Raw genomic sequence first — 17,226 nt, 5'->3', positions numbered from 1 at the left:
AGGGCGCTCTACTAACTGCTAGTCTCTTCCTGACACCAAAATACTGGACAGTCTCTTGGATTGCCCAAAGGCTTAGATCTCTCCAGTCACAGGCAAATTACTTCTTAACATCCAAAGGCAGCAGAGCTGAAGATGATGGTGGAAAAGAAGGTCAATATATTTCTTGATTTCTATTTGCATCAGGGGTATCTTTGGGAGGAGGGCTGGAACTATCCTAAGGCACAGTCAGGAAGGATCCTGAGCTAAGGGTCACGCGAAGAGAGGGCCTGCAGTTCACTCCCTTCCATAGAACCAGATCCAGAATGTTAGTTTTAAAGATCAAACAAAACATGAAATAAGGCGAGTCAAGGCCAAAAAGGATTGATTGTCAGTACACTGGCTGTCCTGCCTGATCTTCCTTAAACAGCTGGACATGAGCAGAAGTGAAGGAAACAAGTAGAGAACTCTCCCCTTCCAGGAAAGGGAGAAGATGTCCAGATGTACAAGGTTTCCCACTCTGCTTAAAGCTGTGTTGTCACCAGGATCAACCAACCCTAGTAAACCACATACTGGCTGTTGGGGCTGATCATGCTGATTAATACAATGCCTTTCTTTTGTCTGTACAAAAAACAGCTGCAGAGAAATCTGTGTTTTTATTCATATGCAAATGAGAAGTTGGAGCACCAGGAGGTGGGGCTGAATCCTTTGAGCACTGCCTTGTAACACTCCCCCATCCCCCTTAATTGTCAAGGCTAGACATCAGTATGTTGAGGGTAGAGCTGTGTCCTAGCATCTACATATCATATACACTATGTACTATAGCTTCACCACACTGACATCTGCTCAGAAAGCTCATCTACAGATCACTGCTTTATTCAGACACAATATAGGATTATACAGACACCAGTAATATGTGTTATCGTATAAGTATAGGAAAGACATGCTGAGGGCAGAGCTGTATCCTAGCATCTACATATCATATACACTATGTACTATAGCTTCACCACATTCAGATCTGCTCAGAAAGCTCATCTACAGATCACTGCTTTATTCACAGACACAATATAGGATTATACAGACACCAGTAATATGTGTTATCTTATAAGTATAGGAAAGACATACTGAGGGCAGAGCTGTGTCCTAGCATCTACATATCATATACACTATGTACTATAGCTTCACCACACTGACATCTGCTCAGAAAGCTCATCTACATATCACTGCTTTATTCACAGACACAATGTATGATTATATAGACACCAGTAATATGTGTTATCTTATAAGTATAGGAAAGACATACTGAGGGCAGAGCGGTGTCCTAGCATCTCCATATCATATACACTATGTACTATAGCTTCACCACATTGAGATCTGCTCAGAAAGCTCATCTACATATCACTGCTTTATTCACAGACACAATATAGGATCATACAGACACCAGTAATATGTGTTATCTTATAAGTATAGGAAATACATGCTGAGGGCAGAGCTGTGTCCTAGCATCTACATATCATATACACTATGTACTATAGCTTCACCACACTGACATCTGCTCAGAAAGATAATCTACATATCATATACACTATGTACTATAGCTTCACCACACTGAGATCTGCTCAGAAAGCTCATCTACAGATCACTGCTTTATTCACAGACACAATATATGATTATATAGACACCAGTAATATGTGTTATCTTATAAGTATAGGAAAGACATACTGAGGGCAGAGCTGTGTCCTAGTACCTAAATTGATTTACATACATCTCCCTAACACGTGTTGGGACTTTATATCATTTTATTTACAATTGGCCACTAGGACCATTAATGTCCCTGGGCTGACATGTATTATTAATTATAAAATATAACATTTATTTCTTGTCTTTAAAAATAAAATGTATCTAGAACTCTAAAGTTAAAATTATCAGCCATGTCTGCCTTCCATGTATGATGATAACATTGGGTCAGATTATTAGGTACGTCCACTAAAAGGCACTATACACTGGTAGCTATTATCTCTTTGCTTGCTTTACTATGGCATCGTCTATACTCAGATAGTGCACGCTGTTATTTTCACAGTTCGCTGCCTGCTAGCCGCAATTGCCTTAATGGACTAACTCCTCTTCCTCATATCTACCAGACCCAAATTCAGGCCCGACATATGCTGGCTAAAACATTAATATCGCTTGCTCCCCCCCGACATGTTTCGCCAAATACTTGGCGTCTTCAGGGGTATGGGCAGTGGATTGAGTGTTGGGGGCGGAGCCAAGCTTATAAAACCTCCCTGCATGTGTGACTATTCTATTGACCAATGTGTGTCTGTTAGTTTTGGGCCTGAACAGTTGGCCAATCAATGTGTGTCTACCAGATCCGACCTGATGTTAGCTCCTCCCACTCCCTTATTGCCCAGTGAGCATTGAGCTGCGCCGTTCGAGTTGCGCTAATACTTAGTATTATTTTGCTCATGTAGTTGGTTCCTGCGCTGGTCTGAGTATTTACTTATTGACTGCATATCCGTCATAATCCTGCGCACGCTTCTACTTCTGATGACATGTAGATTGTGCGACGCCTAGTATGTTGCGTCTCTGCGCATGTCATATGACTTAGCTGTTTGCGATCGTAGGATGTACCACGTCTGTTCAAAGTAATAGAGCAGGTATCACGGATTGCCATTGCGCATGCGTTAGGACTTAGTTCCTACCTGATGTTTTATCATTTCTATTTTACATGTCAGGACCCTTTGGATTCATTGATGTCTCTTGATTTTCCTTTTGACATAGTGAAGTGCCCTCTCTCTGTGTAGCCCACTCTATGTACTATAGCTTCACCACATTCAGATCTGCTCAGAAAGCTCATCTACATATCACTGCTTTATTTACAGGCACAATGTATGATCATACAGACACCAGTAATGTGTGTTATCTGATAAGTATAGGAAAGACATACTGAGGGCAGAGCTGTATCCTAGCATCTACATATCATATACACTATGTACTATAGCTTCACCACACTGAGGTCTGCTCAGAAAGCTCATCTACAGATCATTGCTTTATTCAGACACAATATAGGATTATACAGACACCAGTAATATGTGTTATCTGATAAGTATAGGAAAGACATGCTGAGAGCAGAGCTGTGTCCTAGCATCTACATATCATATACTCTATGTACTATAGCTTCACCACACTGAGGTCTGCTCAGAAAGCTCATCTACAGATCATTGCTTTATTCACAGACACAATATAGGATTATACAGACACCAGTAATATGTGTTATCTGATAAGTATAGGAAAGACATGCTGAGAGCAGAGCTGTATCCTAGCATCTACATATCATATACACTATGTACTATAGCTTCACCACATTCAGATCTGCTCAGAAAGCTCATCTACATATCAGTGCTGTATTCACAGACACAATGTATGATCATACACCAGTAATATGTGATATCTTATAAGTATAGGAAAGACAGCAGAGCAGAGCTGTGTCCTATAGTGATGATCGAACATCTCTATGTTCAGCACATGGCGGCACTCGGCCGAGTACCGCATGTGCTCGAGCGCAATGCTTTAGTGTCCTCCTCGCATGTTTCTTGGCTGCTACGCAGCCAATAAACGTGCGGGGAAGTACTGGCACACACTGTAATGCCGTAGCCATGTTGGCTACTGGTATTACAGTGATTGGCTGGCCGGAACGATTCATCGGGTGCTATAAAGCACCCGATGACACGTGTTCGGCTCAGTCTTAGTCAGGGAGAGTTGAGCATAGGAAGAGAAAGACAGTGTAGGGAGTGTTTTTTAAAAGATTTTTTATTAGAAAAACTTTTCAGAGACCCAAAAGTCCTTTTAAGGACTATTGTGTGTGACAGTAGCAATGTATATTTTTAGCGCATCCTGCGCTAAATAGCATCTACTACGCCGCTGCGGACAGTTAAATTATCCGCGCCACATCTCCTGTGTAAAGTGTAAAACAAAAGGGGGAGGTCAGAACATCCCAATGCGCAGGTGCATGTCGCTATGGCTGAAAATACATATAGAACAACACATAATACAACAGCAGTCTACAAACCAAATAAAGTACAAAGGTATATTGTATTGCCAATGCTATGCTAATAAATTAATTAGAGATGCTTAGCAAATACATTTTGTACAAAATTATTTGAGCCTGTCTGCCGCACGCCAAGGCGATCTCTATAAGACAGGTCCTAACACTAAACTCACCTATTGGGTGCCATAACAGCGACCATGAAATTCAGGAAGTGCAGGTCCCACATGCATGCTGGGCCCCTTTTGGTTTATATCTCTATGGTGCCAAAATGGCCTCCAATGAATCCAGGGACTACAAATACCAGCATGCATGCTGAGTAAACTATGTACTCATGCCAATTAAAATCAGCCCATGACGCAAAACAGGCCACAGGAGTGCACGACCAAATAGGAGTCAGCCACGTCTCCCATACAAACTACAAAACAAAAAGGGGGGAGGTCAGCACATCTCCTGTGTAAAGTGTACTCATCCCTAAAATATCTGACATCCAGTGTACTTTTTCAGTAGACTGTGTCTGCTGCGGACTGACATTACCAGTACCACTGTAACGGACCGTTTCAGCAGACAAGGGGTTAAAATCCGTTTAGGCGATAAGCCCCTTTCTGAGAGACAGGCACAGCTACTGCAGGACACCAACCTCCCGAACTGGGTACAAAGTAGCACTCCAAACTGGAACCTCACGAATAGCTGCTAGCAGACGAACAGGAAAAGCATACAATCCTGGCAATCGGTCTTCTAACAGCATACAGTGAATCCCCCCAATAACGAGACAAGGCTCCGTGTTGAGGGTCAAACAGTGGTCTGAGGTGCTGGCACACCCAGCCTGGTTTTTATTACAGTCTTTTCAAATACAGGACCGCCCACAGGGGTTTGAAATACAGCCAATCAATATGTTACAACACATACAATGCAAGTACACGCTCCTAGGGGACCAGAAGGAAGACTGTGACATAGGACAACATATCCCCACAATGCATCATGGTCTCCTCCCCTCTGTCTGGAGACAACCTGAGGAGCAATCCAATTATCTCTCAGAACAAAGGGAGATCGCCAATACACATGTGAGGACAACAGGACAGACATCACCCTTTAAACACACAATGGGACAATGGCACAATAGAAACACACCCAGCATTTTCCTCCCAAGCTGACAAGTTACACTTATTATAAATTGTTACAACTTTGTGAGTTTACATTGGCCATACATATAACTTACATTAATTCAAACAGTATAACGTGGGGACAAACCTATCCAAAATTCACTTGAATCGGTTCAGGGGTTTAAAAGTTAGTATATGGCCCATAATCCTGGGGCAAGAGGCCAGCAGCCAGTCCTCTCCAAAACCCAGTGGCGAGGTCGGTTTCGCCACACCACATCTCCAGTGAAAAGTGTGCGCATCCAAAAAATATCAGTGACATCCAGTGTATTTTTTCAGTAGACTGTGTCCGCTTCTGACAGTGACATTACCAGTGCCACATCTCCAGTGTAACGTGTGCGCCTAAAAATGTTATCTGTGACATCCAGTGTACTTTTTATGTAGACGCTTTGGACAGTGACATTACTGGTGGCACCACTCCTGTATAACGTTTCCACATCCCAAATACCTGTGACATTCCCTGTAATTTTTTATTAGCCGCTGGTGACAGCATTGACATGATCTGCGGTATTGCTCCTGTGTAACGTTTCCACATCCCAAATACCTTTTTAAAAAACGTTGTGCATACACTTCCAAGTCCTACGCTACTGTACGTGTCACAGATTTTCAAGCATATATAACATTTAATATGAAGAAGGCGAGCAGTAAGAGACGGGGAAGTGGCCATGCTGCTGATGGTGCAAGCAGAGGCCGTGGCCCTGGGCACGGTGAAACTGTGCCTGGTGCCAGAGCACAAGAAAAACAACATGTCCCAGTTTGCAGGGTGGCGCAGGACACCACTCTTGAAGTCAGACCAGTGCAACCAGGTGGTCGGTTGGATTGCAGCAGATAATGCTTCCAGTCGGTTAAGCACCACCCTGTCTTCCACCAAGTCCAGTCTTGATACCCTCCCACCATGGAGAGTCTGGCCAAACAAGTGATCCCACACTCGGATATCCCAACACATACAATGCAAGTACACGCTCCTAGGGGACCAGAAGGGAGCTCTTTTCTGCACCATTACTTGATTTGGTCTTCTCGCCAAGCTCGCTTGCAGAGGGACATAAGAGTTTGGCAATCAGGGCACAAGATCTCGAGCATCCACAGTCACAAGAAGATGACGGTGGGGAATGGCAATTACTGTGTAATGAGGTGGATGATGATGAGACACAGTTGCCATTGAGTCAACCGCAATTACTGTCTCAAGAGGTTGAGTAAGAGGATGAGACACAGTTGTCAATCACTGAGGTTGTGGTTAGGTCACCAAGTTAGGAGGATGAGCAGAGTGAGGAAGTGGAAGAGGAGGTGGTGGATGATGAAGTCAGTGACCCAACCTTGGAAGGTGGAAAGCCGAGCGAGGACAGCAGTGCAGAAAGGGGGGGGGGGATCTGCAGCACCACAACAGACTGGAAGAGGCAGTGACACCCACCCACAGAGCACCCAAGCATCCCGATGTGTTTGGCCAAAGCATCCGAACACCCGAGCACTATGGTTAGTGTCCTAGCATCTACATATCATATACACTATGTACTATAGCTTCACCACACTGACATCTGCTCAGAAAGCTCATCTACAGATCACTGCTTTATTCACAGACACAATATAAGATTATACAGACACCAGTAATGTGTTATCTGATAAGTATAGGAAAGACATGCTGAGGGTAGAGCTGTGAGCTAGCATCTACATATCATATACACTATGTGTTCAAAATAGAGTTAGGCACAACCAGATATTTGGGTCACTTGGAAAATACAATAATTTATTGAACATCCGATGGCATAAGAATAATATGCAATATAATAAAAAAAAAACATATATATTAAAAAAAAAAATAGCGAATCGCCACAGGGCAATAAAACAAGGAGATAATTACTATAAAATCACCAAGCAATAATTTGCAATGACAAAACAATGGTCACATATAAACATATGGAAAAAAATAAAAACTATGGACTCCAATCTATGGATGACTGATCAAGATTGATTCTAATGTCATTGTCTCTCCAGGGATAATACAGCAAGTTGGTTGTGTGCTGTACGTCCTAACACTGACATCGTTCAGTGTATTCCCCAAAATTTCATAAAGTGGGGATATTAAATGTTGTTGCTCGTCCACTTTAAATTAACACCAGATCTCTACAAATTATTCTTTCGGCGTATCGGCATAACCGGGTACTCACGCTTAATGTGACCCGACTGCGGATGGAGTTGCACGCTGTGTGGCGTCCCACCTGTATTCAGCGTGACTATGGTTCTTTGTGCAGTAAGTCTCGTGAGTTATCATGGGATCAGTGGACAGCTGTTCCCGATACCTGATCAGGTTTGTGAGCACGATCCTTCTGGCAAAACCGCTTTTAGGTAGAAAATTCTGACAGCTTTTTGTTGGCTGAAGTTGCCATCAGATCTAGCTGAGATTTGTCCTACCTCTAAACCAACATCTGGAGGACCATGGGAATGAGTTGACACTTGCCAGGCTTCAGTTCTGACCTGCTGAGATCTACCAAGATATTTTCCTTGCCCTGGATATGTATGGCTGACAGATCGGCAGACTGGCACATTAGAACTGAAGACATTGAAAACTGTTGCCCCTTGTTTGTTCAAGTACAAAAGTCACAAGATTGAATCCCCCTGAGCTTCTTCTTGAAGAGAAATAATGCCAGTCTCAAAGCTTTCAAGAAGTTGGAAGATCATCTGTCCGGCAAAGACAGGAGGCTTCCAGAAAATTAGTCTAGCTTTGAGGCATCTGCGGTTAAACTTTTCCATTCTTGAAGTGCAAAGTACTTGCCTGTCTTTCCCAGGCCACTACCTTAGGTCCTACTTTGGAGAAGAATCAGGAATCTTGAAGATGATCTCGCTGGATCCTTGTCCTAATTCTTTAGAACAGGAACCTGTAGATGTCCTGTAGAGTTGTTCTTTTGGCCACAGTACTGCCTCCATTGATGCTGGCGGGTGTCATGGACTGGGAATGTAGAACAGACAGAATCTCATCTATTGTATGAAGGTAAATATCTTCTGTTGGGGGAAGAAACAGCTTTGGTGCTAGAGTCCAGATTCATGTCCAGAAATTGGATGGACATAGTTTTCACAGGGCATGACTTCTAGATGACAATAAAGCCGTAATTCTGAAGGGATTTACTTTTAGGAAATTGATCAATCTTGCTTCAGCAGGAACAAGGGGCCTGGAGTCAGAATTCGGACACATTTGGGTGCTGCAGCCATCTTGTGACCTTTTTCATGATCCGCTCTCCTCCTGCTGAATGACTCGTCTGTTAAAGAGACTGAAGGTTCTACTGCTGGGAGATGAAGTCTTGGAAGTGTGTGAGGCCGAAACCTCTTCCTATCTGGGTAAAAAAAAAAAAGAACTTTTTCCTCATTAAAGGGGTTGTCCAAGTTATTTTTATTGCTGACCTATTCTCAGGATAGGTCATCAATATCAGATCGGCGGGGGTCCGGCATCCCCGCCCATCAGCTGGTTGAAGAGAAGGCCGTGCCAGCGCTGCCTTCTTTTCATTGTTTACCTGCTCACCAGCGCTAAAGCAGCGGTGAGAAATGTAATTACAAGCCGTCCATTCACTTCTGTGGACGGCTCTGTAGCACGGACGGCCCTGTAGTGGTCGCTTCTGTGGACGGCCCTGTAGTGGTCGCTTCTGTGGACGGCCCTGTAGTGGTCGCTTCTGTGGACGGCCCTGTAGTGGTCGCTTCTGTGGACGGCCCTGTAGTGGTCGCTTCTGTGGACGGCCCTGTAGTGGTCGCTTCTGTGGACGGCCCTGTAGTGGTCGCTTCTGTGGACGGCCCTGTAGTGGTCGCTTCTGTGGACGGCCCTGTAGTGGTCGCTTCTGTGGACGGCCCTGTAGTGGTCGCTTCTGTGGACGGCCCTGTAGTGGTCGCTTCTGTGGACGGCCCTGTAGTGGTCGCTTCTGTGGACGGCCCTGTAGTGGTCGCTTCTGTGGACGGCCCTGTAGTGGTCGCTTCTGTGGACGGCCCTGTAGTGGTCGCTTCTGTGGACGGCCCTGTAGTGGTCGCTTCTGTGGACGGCCCTGTAGTGATCACTTCTGTGGACGTGTACACTTCTATAGGAAGGAGCCGTCCATTGAAGTGAATGGACGGCTTCTTGTAATTACACTGATCACCGCTGCGATGTCGATGGCGAACAGGTAAACAATGAAGAGAAGGCAGCGCTGGCACAGAGCGCAGCCTTCTCTTCAACCAGCTGATCGGCGGGGACGTCTGACCCCCCTATCTGATATACATGAGCTATCCTGAGGATAGATCATGAATAAAAATAACTCGGGCAACCCCTTTAAGGCTCTTCAGCATCTTCTTAAGTTATTCTCCAAATAAATAATTATACACATTTTTGGAATGTCTTGCCTGGAGGTACCAGAACATTTCTGACCAAGAGGAACATCACTGCCTGTAATAAATCCCTGGAGGATCCCGAGCCATGAAGAGGATGTTCTGTGGTTGGAGGGTGTAACGGACCGTTTCAGCAGACAAGGGGTTAAAATCCGTTTAGGCGATAAGCCCCTTTCTGAGAGACAGGCACAGCTACTGCAGGATACACCAAACTCCCTTACTGGATACAAAGTAGCATTCCAAACTGGAACCTCACGAATAGCTGCTAGCAGACGAACAGGAATCAGCTTACACTTCTGGCAATCAGTCTTCTAACAGCATACAGTGAATCCCCCCAATAACGAGACAAGGCTCCGTGTTAAGGGTCAAGCAGTGGTCTGACTGTACTTCACGTACAGCCTCTTTTATTCATAAACCACAAACATAGTACTGCCCACAGGGGTTTGAAATATAACCAATCAGTAATTTACAACACATACAATGATACAACATATCCCCACAATGCATCATGGTTTCCTCCCCTCTGTCCCGGAGACAACCGAGGCGTAATCCAATTATCTCTCAAGACAAAGAGAAGTCACCAATACACATGTGCTGACAATAGGACAGACATAATCCTTTAAACACACAATGGGACAATGGCACAATAGAAACACACCCAGCATTTCCTCCCAAGCTGACAAGTTACACTTATTATAAATTGTTACAACTTTGTGAGTTTACATTGGCCATACATATAACTAACATCAATTTAAACAGTATAATTTGGGGACAAACCTATCCAAAATTCACTTGAATAGGTTCAGGGGTTTAAAAGTTAGTATATGGCCCATAATCCAGGAGCAAGAGGCCAGCAGCCAGTCCTCTCCAAAACCCAGTGGCGCCACAGAGGGGTTAGAAGTGCAGCTCCACGGACTGAATGTCTGAGAAGACACATCCCCCCCCCCCCCCCCCCCCCAGGGAAGACTAACCAGGTACCTGACCTCACGCCGGTCGGTACCTGAGTTAGTCTGGCAGCCCACCCACAACCCAATACTGGACCTGTTGCATTTGGTAGCCTGTCTCTGTCCAGTGAGTCCACCAAGGTTATGTTGGAAGCTGGTACTCCCGGTCTCTGTGTTGCTCCCTGGCTTGGAGTCTGGTTGTTGGAGGGGGAGACTGACTGTCTCTACCCCCTGTGCTGTAAGTGCAGAGACCACGGTCCCATCTGCACTGTTGTGGGGCTTACTGTCTCCCCCTGGTGCGTTAAGCTGCCGCTGGGGAGAGGGGGTAACGAGCTCCTCTCCCATACATACTTCCAGCCGTTGGGAAGGGCGACCGACCGTCTCCGCTCCCAATACAGTGTCCTGCTGCTGGGGAAAGGAGACTGGGCTCTCTATTCCCTGCTGGACACTCTGCCGCTGGGGAATGGAGACTGGGCTCCCAATTCCCAAAAAATCACTCTGCTGCTGGGGGGCAGGAACAACTACCTCTGCCCCCTGTAACTCAGCCTGCCGCTGGGGAGGGAGGACGCTGCTCTCCTCTCCCTGCACTTCACACTGCCTTCCCGGCATATCACTCTGCTGCTGGGGGGCAGGAACAACTACCTCTGCCCCCTGTAACTCAGCCTGCCGCTGGGGAGGGAGGGCGCTTCTCTCCTCTCCCTGCACTTCACACTGCCGCTGGGGAATGGAGACTGGGCTCCCAATTCCCTGCAGGACCGGTGGAGAGACCTCGGTCCCATCTCTACCGGCCACCTGGGGTCCTTCCCAGTAACACTCTACAATATCTGCCCAACTGAATGGGTCTGGATCTGGGTCTGTCACCTTACCGTCCTGCTGAGCCTTCTCAATGGAGTGGAAGAGATCTCGGTAGTCCTGCTCCAGTTCCCACTCCAGGGTTGCTAGGTGAGCCAGGTCTTGCTCTACCTCATGGGGGTCATCCCACTCATGCCTAGCCTCCCTCTCATAGAAAATGTCCTGAAGTCTGGACTGTACAGGGCTCCCGAAGTCAGGCTCTGCAAAGGACTCCCATAACAAGCCAGGACCATAAAACTCCTCTCTCTCTGGCTTGTCATGTTCGGCTTTCCAGGGTATATACTGTGCCATATACCACCAAAGCGCCTGGTAGGCATCCTCCAGCCATAGCTCCTGCCATACCCGGTGCTCTAGTTCCTTCACCCATTCCTCCAGGGGCTGCTCTCCCAGGAAGGGCATCCGCAGGGCCACTTGCTTCTGCAACCGCTGCTCTTCACTGGGGAGACTCTCACCCCGCTGGTATTGTAGATTATCCAGGGCCTGGTACCAGATGCCTTTCCTTAATGCATCCCGGCCATCCAGGTCCTCCTCCTCGTATAACACTGCTGGTTCCATCCTGCTGCTGTCAGGGACGCTGTACTGGGACATGCGTTGTCCTTAAATTGTAGAATCCACAGAAATGGTGTCTCCTGTAGCTGTCCTTCTGGCTGTAGGAACGATCCCGCTGCTTGCCACCAATGTAACGGACCGTTTCAGCAGACAAGGGGTTAAAATCCGTTTAGGCGATAAGCCCCTTTCTGAGAGACAGGCACAGCTACTGCAGGATACACCAAACTCCCGAACTGGATACAAAGTAGCATTCCAAACTGGAACCTCACGAATAGCTGCTAGCAGACGAACAGGAATCAGCTTACACTTCTGGCAATCGGTCTTCTAACAGCATACAGTGAATCCCCCCAATAACGAGACAAGGCTCCGTGGTGAGGGTCAAGCAGTGGTCTGACTGTACTTCACGTACAGCCTCTTTTATTCATAAACCACAAAAATAGTACTGCCCACAGGGTTTGAAATATAACCAATAAGTAATTTACAACACATACAATGATACAACATATCCCCACAATGCATCATGGTTTCCTCCCCTCTGTCCCGGAGACAACCGAGGCGTAATCCAATTATCTCTCAAGACAAAGAGAAGTCACCAATACACATGTCTGTCCTTTTGTCTGCACATCACCCTTTAAACACACAATGGCACAATAGAAACACACCCAGCATTTTTCTCCCAAGCTGACAAGTTACACTTATTATAAATTGTTACAACTTTGTGAGTTTACATTGGCCTATAACTAACATCAATTTAAACAGTATAACTTGGGGACAAACCTATCCAAAATTCACTTGAATAGGTTCAGGGGTTTAAAAGTTAGTATATGGCCCATAATCCAGGGGCAAGAGGCCAGCAGCCAGTCCTCTCCAAAACCCAGTGGCGAGGTTGGTTTCGCCACAGAGGGGTTAGAAGTGCAGCTCCACGGACTGAATGTCTGAGAAGACACAATATAAAATGTCCTGACCAGGACCCAATAGAAAAGCCACTGCCAGACGGCGATCGAGAACACAAGAGCAGGTCTACATGTGAATGAGGGAATACAATATGAAAGTTCTGACCAGAAATCAATAGAAAAGCCACTGCCAGACGGGGATCCAGAACACAAGAACAGATCTACATGTGAATGTCTGAGGGGACACCAGGTAAAGGTCTTGACCAAAACCCTGTAGAAAAGCCACTGCCAGACGGGGATCCAGAACACAAGAACAGATCTACAGTCGTGGCCAAAAGTTTTGAGAATTACATAAATATTGGAAAAGTTGCTGCTTAAGTTTTTATAATAGCAATTTGCATCTACTCCAGAATGTTATGAAAATTAACTTAATCCCAAAAAAACCTTTCCACTGCATTTCATTGCTGTCATTAAAGGACCTGCTGAAATCATTTCAGTAATCGTCTTGTTAACTCAGGTGAGAATGTTGACGAGCACAAGGCTGGAGATCATTATGTCAGGCTGATTGGGTTAAAATGGCAGACTTGACCTGTTAAAAGGAGGGTGATGCTTGAAATCATTGTTCTTCCATTGTTAACCATGGTGACCTGCAAAGAAACGTGTGCAGCCATCATTGCATTGCATAAAAATGGCTTCACAGGCAAGGATATTGTGGCTACTAAGATTGCACCTCAATCACCAATTTATAGGATCATCAAGAACTTCAAGGAAAGAGGTTCAATTCTTGTTGTTAAGAAGGCTTCAGGGCGTCCAAGAAAGTCCAGCAAGCGCCAGGATCGTCTCCTAAAGAGGATTCAGCTGCGGGATCGGAGTGCCACCAGTGCAGAGCTTGCTCAGGAATGGCAGCAGGCAGGTGTGAGCGCATCTGCACGCACAGTGAGGCCAAGACTTCTGGAAGATGGCCTGGTGTCAAGAAGGGCAGCAAAGAAGCCACTTCTCTCCAAAAAAACATCAGGGACAGATTGATCTTCTGCAGAAAGTATGGTGAATGGACTGCTGAAGACTGGGGCAAAGTCATATTCTCCGATGAAGCCTCTTTCCGATTGTTTGAGGCATCTGGAAAAAGGCTTGTCCGGAGAAGAAAAGGTGAGCGCTGCCATCAGTCCTGTGTCATGCCAACAGTAAAGCATCCTGAGACCATTCATGTGTGGGGTTGCTTCTCATCCAAGGGAGTGGGCTCACTCACAATTTTGCCCAAAAACACAGCCATGAATAAAGAATGGGACCAAAACACCCTCCAACAGCAACTTCTTCCAACAACCCAACAACAGTTTGGTGAAGAACAAGGCATTTTCCAGCACGATGGAGCACCGTGCCATAAGGCAAAAGTGATAACTAAGTGGCTCGGGGACCAAAACGTTGACATTTTGGGTCCATGGCCTGGAAACTCCCCAGATCTTAATCCCATTGAGAACTTGTGGTCAATCCTCAAGAGGCGGGTGGACAAACAAAAACCCACTAATTCTGACAAACTCCAAGAAGTGATGATGAAAGAATGGGTTGCTATCAGTCAGGAATTGGCCCAGAAGTTGATTGAGAGCATGCCCAGTCGGATTGCAGAGGTCCTGAAAAAGAAGGGCCAACACTGCAAATACTGACTCTTTGCATAAATGTCATGTAATTGTCGATAAAAGCCTTTGAAACGTATGAAGTGCGTGTAATTATATTTCACTACATCACAGAAACAACTGAAACAAAGATCTAAAAGCAGTTCAGCAGCAAACTTTGTGAAAACTAATATTTGTGTCATTCTCAAAACTTTTGGCCACGACTGTAGATGTGAATGTCTGAGGGGACACCAGGTAAAGGTCTTGACCAAAACCCTGTAGAAAAGCCACTGCCAGACGGGGATCCAGAACACAAGAACAGATCTACATGTGAATGTCGGAGGGGACACATATTACTGATATACTTTTAAATGGTTGCTCCACCTTTAGGGAGCAGTTACTTTTTTACATCAGTACTGCAGGTATCACTTTGTGGCTGAGTTATGGGGCTCCTCAGGTCGACTTTTATTTCTGCAGTCCTTATTTCATGTGGTGGGATTTAACGATCACGTTAATAAATGACATCCGTTAATGGCACCCAGCCTCGATCAAATGACCATTTAACAGTGTCCACTTTTTTCTATGGTGCCATCTCTTATACAGCTTGGCATTAAATGCACGTGTCCATGTTTTCCGATTGCCAGAAAATGACCACATTATGACACAGTAATATAGCAGGAGAACCCTAGCCCCACAGGCTTACAGTCTAGAGGCCATGGGTAGGCAGTGGTTGGTGGTGCCTTCTCATCGTGTTGGTGCACCTTAGATAATGGTTATTGCAGTAAAGCCGTGGCCTAATACCACTTAGGACCTTATTTCCAGATCTGCCTTTATTCCAGCAATAGATGCAAATGAGCCAGTAAGGGGCCCAGAGGGGCGTCACTCTTGCAGGAAGGAGCCCAGGCAGAGGGGGGCAGAGTTATGGCTTGAATGTGATGTAGGAGGGGTGGTTGGCCACATTGTGCCAGGAGCCGTGTCTGCACTCCTTCCTGCAAGGGTGACGCCCCTCTGGGCCCCTTACTGGTTCATTTGCATACCAAACAAACTGGATTTTCTGTACTACAGGTCCTAAGTGCTATTAGGCCACGGCTTTACTGCAATAGTGATTATCCGGGTGACAGATTTCCTTTAAAGAACAATTTGATGCAACATCAGTGCCGAAACGGGGAAACCAGTGATCGATATAAAATCCTACTCGCCGCTCCTCTCCCCGCGCTCTTTGGCCCCAGATTCTGAAAGCCATAATCATTTTTATTTTCTTGTCAACATGGCTGGTTTTATGTAGGAGGAGTTGTATATTTCAGTGGCACCGTTATGTGGTACGTGTAACTAACTCTTTCTGTGGGGGGAATGGAACGGATGTATGGCGTTCACCTCTGCGGACTGGAAGGATCATGGCGATACCAAATATGTATTTTTTATGTTTTATAATATGTCTTTATGTTGCCGTAAGCCCAAGGGTAATACCTTTCTATCTACAGTATGACAGGTCTGTATTCCATCCTCCTGGATGTGGCCCTGAGCCGTCCCCTGCCCCAAAGCCTCGAGTGATGCAGCGGATTAGAGAGGACTAGGCGGTCATGCAGATGAGGGACTCGAGGCCGAATATGGCCGAACATACAGACATTTCTATCCGCTTAGTATCTAGTATTGTATGGGAAGAGCAGCCCCCCAATATGGGATATGCCGCATATTCCAAATTCACATCGACAATCAGGAATCTGCTGGGTAAACGTGGCCTCTTCTGTCACATCTACTCGAAATGTCCATGTCCATGTTCAAGTGATCGGACGTACATTCTGCTCATTCCTTGGCTTTATGAAACCTGATGCTGCAGTATTAAAAAAGCCGAGGACATCACGTCCCATTTAGATTTAGGAGCTAGGCCAGTATTAGTCGGGTCTGTCCAGGGCAGGAACGCAGGCTCCACACTGAACCACCTTCTGTCTTCCAGATTCAACAAAGACGACAAGAGCTGGAGCAGTCTCTCGGTGTCCGGAACACATAAAGGCCTCTTCATTCACCAACCTTGGCCGATACGTGGCTTCTCCATCCTTACTGCTCCCTCATGGTACATACACAGGACTAAACCTCATGGCATAGTATTGGATACTCCTGGTGCCGGCTCATACGTTCCACCGTTACCCAACATCAGGAGATCTCTGTTCTCACGCTTTTTGTCAGAAGTGCCAAGTAAATCTCCATTATTATTGTTATCAATGTTACGGGATGCAATCGAGGACCATGTACTGTCTGGACCAAGTTCTGTCAGGGAGCGGTCATGCAGGGGGGGGTCCCTTACAGGCGGGGCACTTTTAGCAGTATTATTTTTTATAAAGCAGCGTCATATACGCATTAGGTAACGCTCAAAGCCCAGCTGTAGGTACCAAAGACGGAGTAGTTTTCTGACAGTTTCTAGACAAGAAGTGCCTGGAGCTCAGTCTGCTGGCTTATGGGTCACCATTGCTGATACCCAGGAGGACTAATAGCTGAACCTCCGTGTACAATGTGAATTTCTCTCTCCTGTCAGGGTCCATGAATGGTTTCACCTGCTATCTAGGTACATTTTGTGGCTCTAAGCCATCCACGGACTCTGGGTTTGGCTGCTCACTGCTTGGAATGGTCCATGACTACTCCTCGTCACATAGCCAGTTCCTGCACTAGGGAAGCCTCCAGCGTCATCGGGGTAGGCCCGGGCCAGTAGGTAGTTGTGGGGGGTAGATAGATTTGTGTTCAGCACTGTATATTACCGTCGTAGCTGCTGTGTGTAGAGTCACAATGTGACCGTTCAATAAATTCCATTTCTACCTAAGAGACTGAGTGCGTCATTATGTCCAGCACCTCTGGCCGGGTCATGGAGTA

At 46.0% G+C, this 17,226-nt stretch overlaps 1 protein-coding gene across 3 annotated transcripts in view; it reads left to right on the top strand.

Moving 5' to 3' along the window:
- The window catches only part of SMARCD3 (SWI/SNF related, matrix associated, actin dependent regulator of chromatin, subfamily d, member 3), a 163,143-nt gene extending 145,967 nt beyond the window's left edge, over positions 1 to 17,176 (top strand). For all 3 annotated transcript variants that reach the window (XM_040431811.1, XM_040431810.1, XM_040431813.1), the window contains one exon: positions 16,319 to 17,176. In XM_040431811.1, the coding sequence (XP_040287745.1) occupies positions 16,319 to 16,372 (54 nt within the window). In that variant the 3' untranslated portion in view covers positions 16,373 to 17,176. The remainder of the gene's footprint in view (positions 1 to 16,318) is intronic.
- Positions 17,177 to 17,226: the final 50 nt, after the last annotated feature.

The sequence above is a fragment of the Bufo bufo genome, chromosome 5, assembly GCF_905171765.1.
Source record: "Bufo bufo chromosome 5, aBufBuf1.1, whole genome shotgun sequence".
In the NCBI taxonomy this organism is placed as follows: Eukaryota; Metazoa; Chordata; class Amphibia; order Anura; family Bufonidae; genus Bufo; species Bufo bufo.
This window is presented reverse-complemented; position numbering and strand designations above follow the sequence as displayed.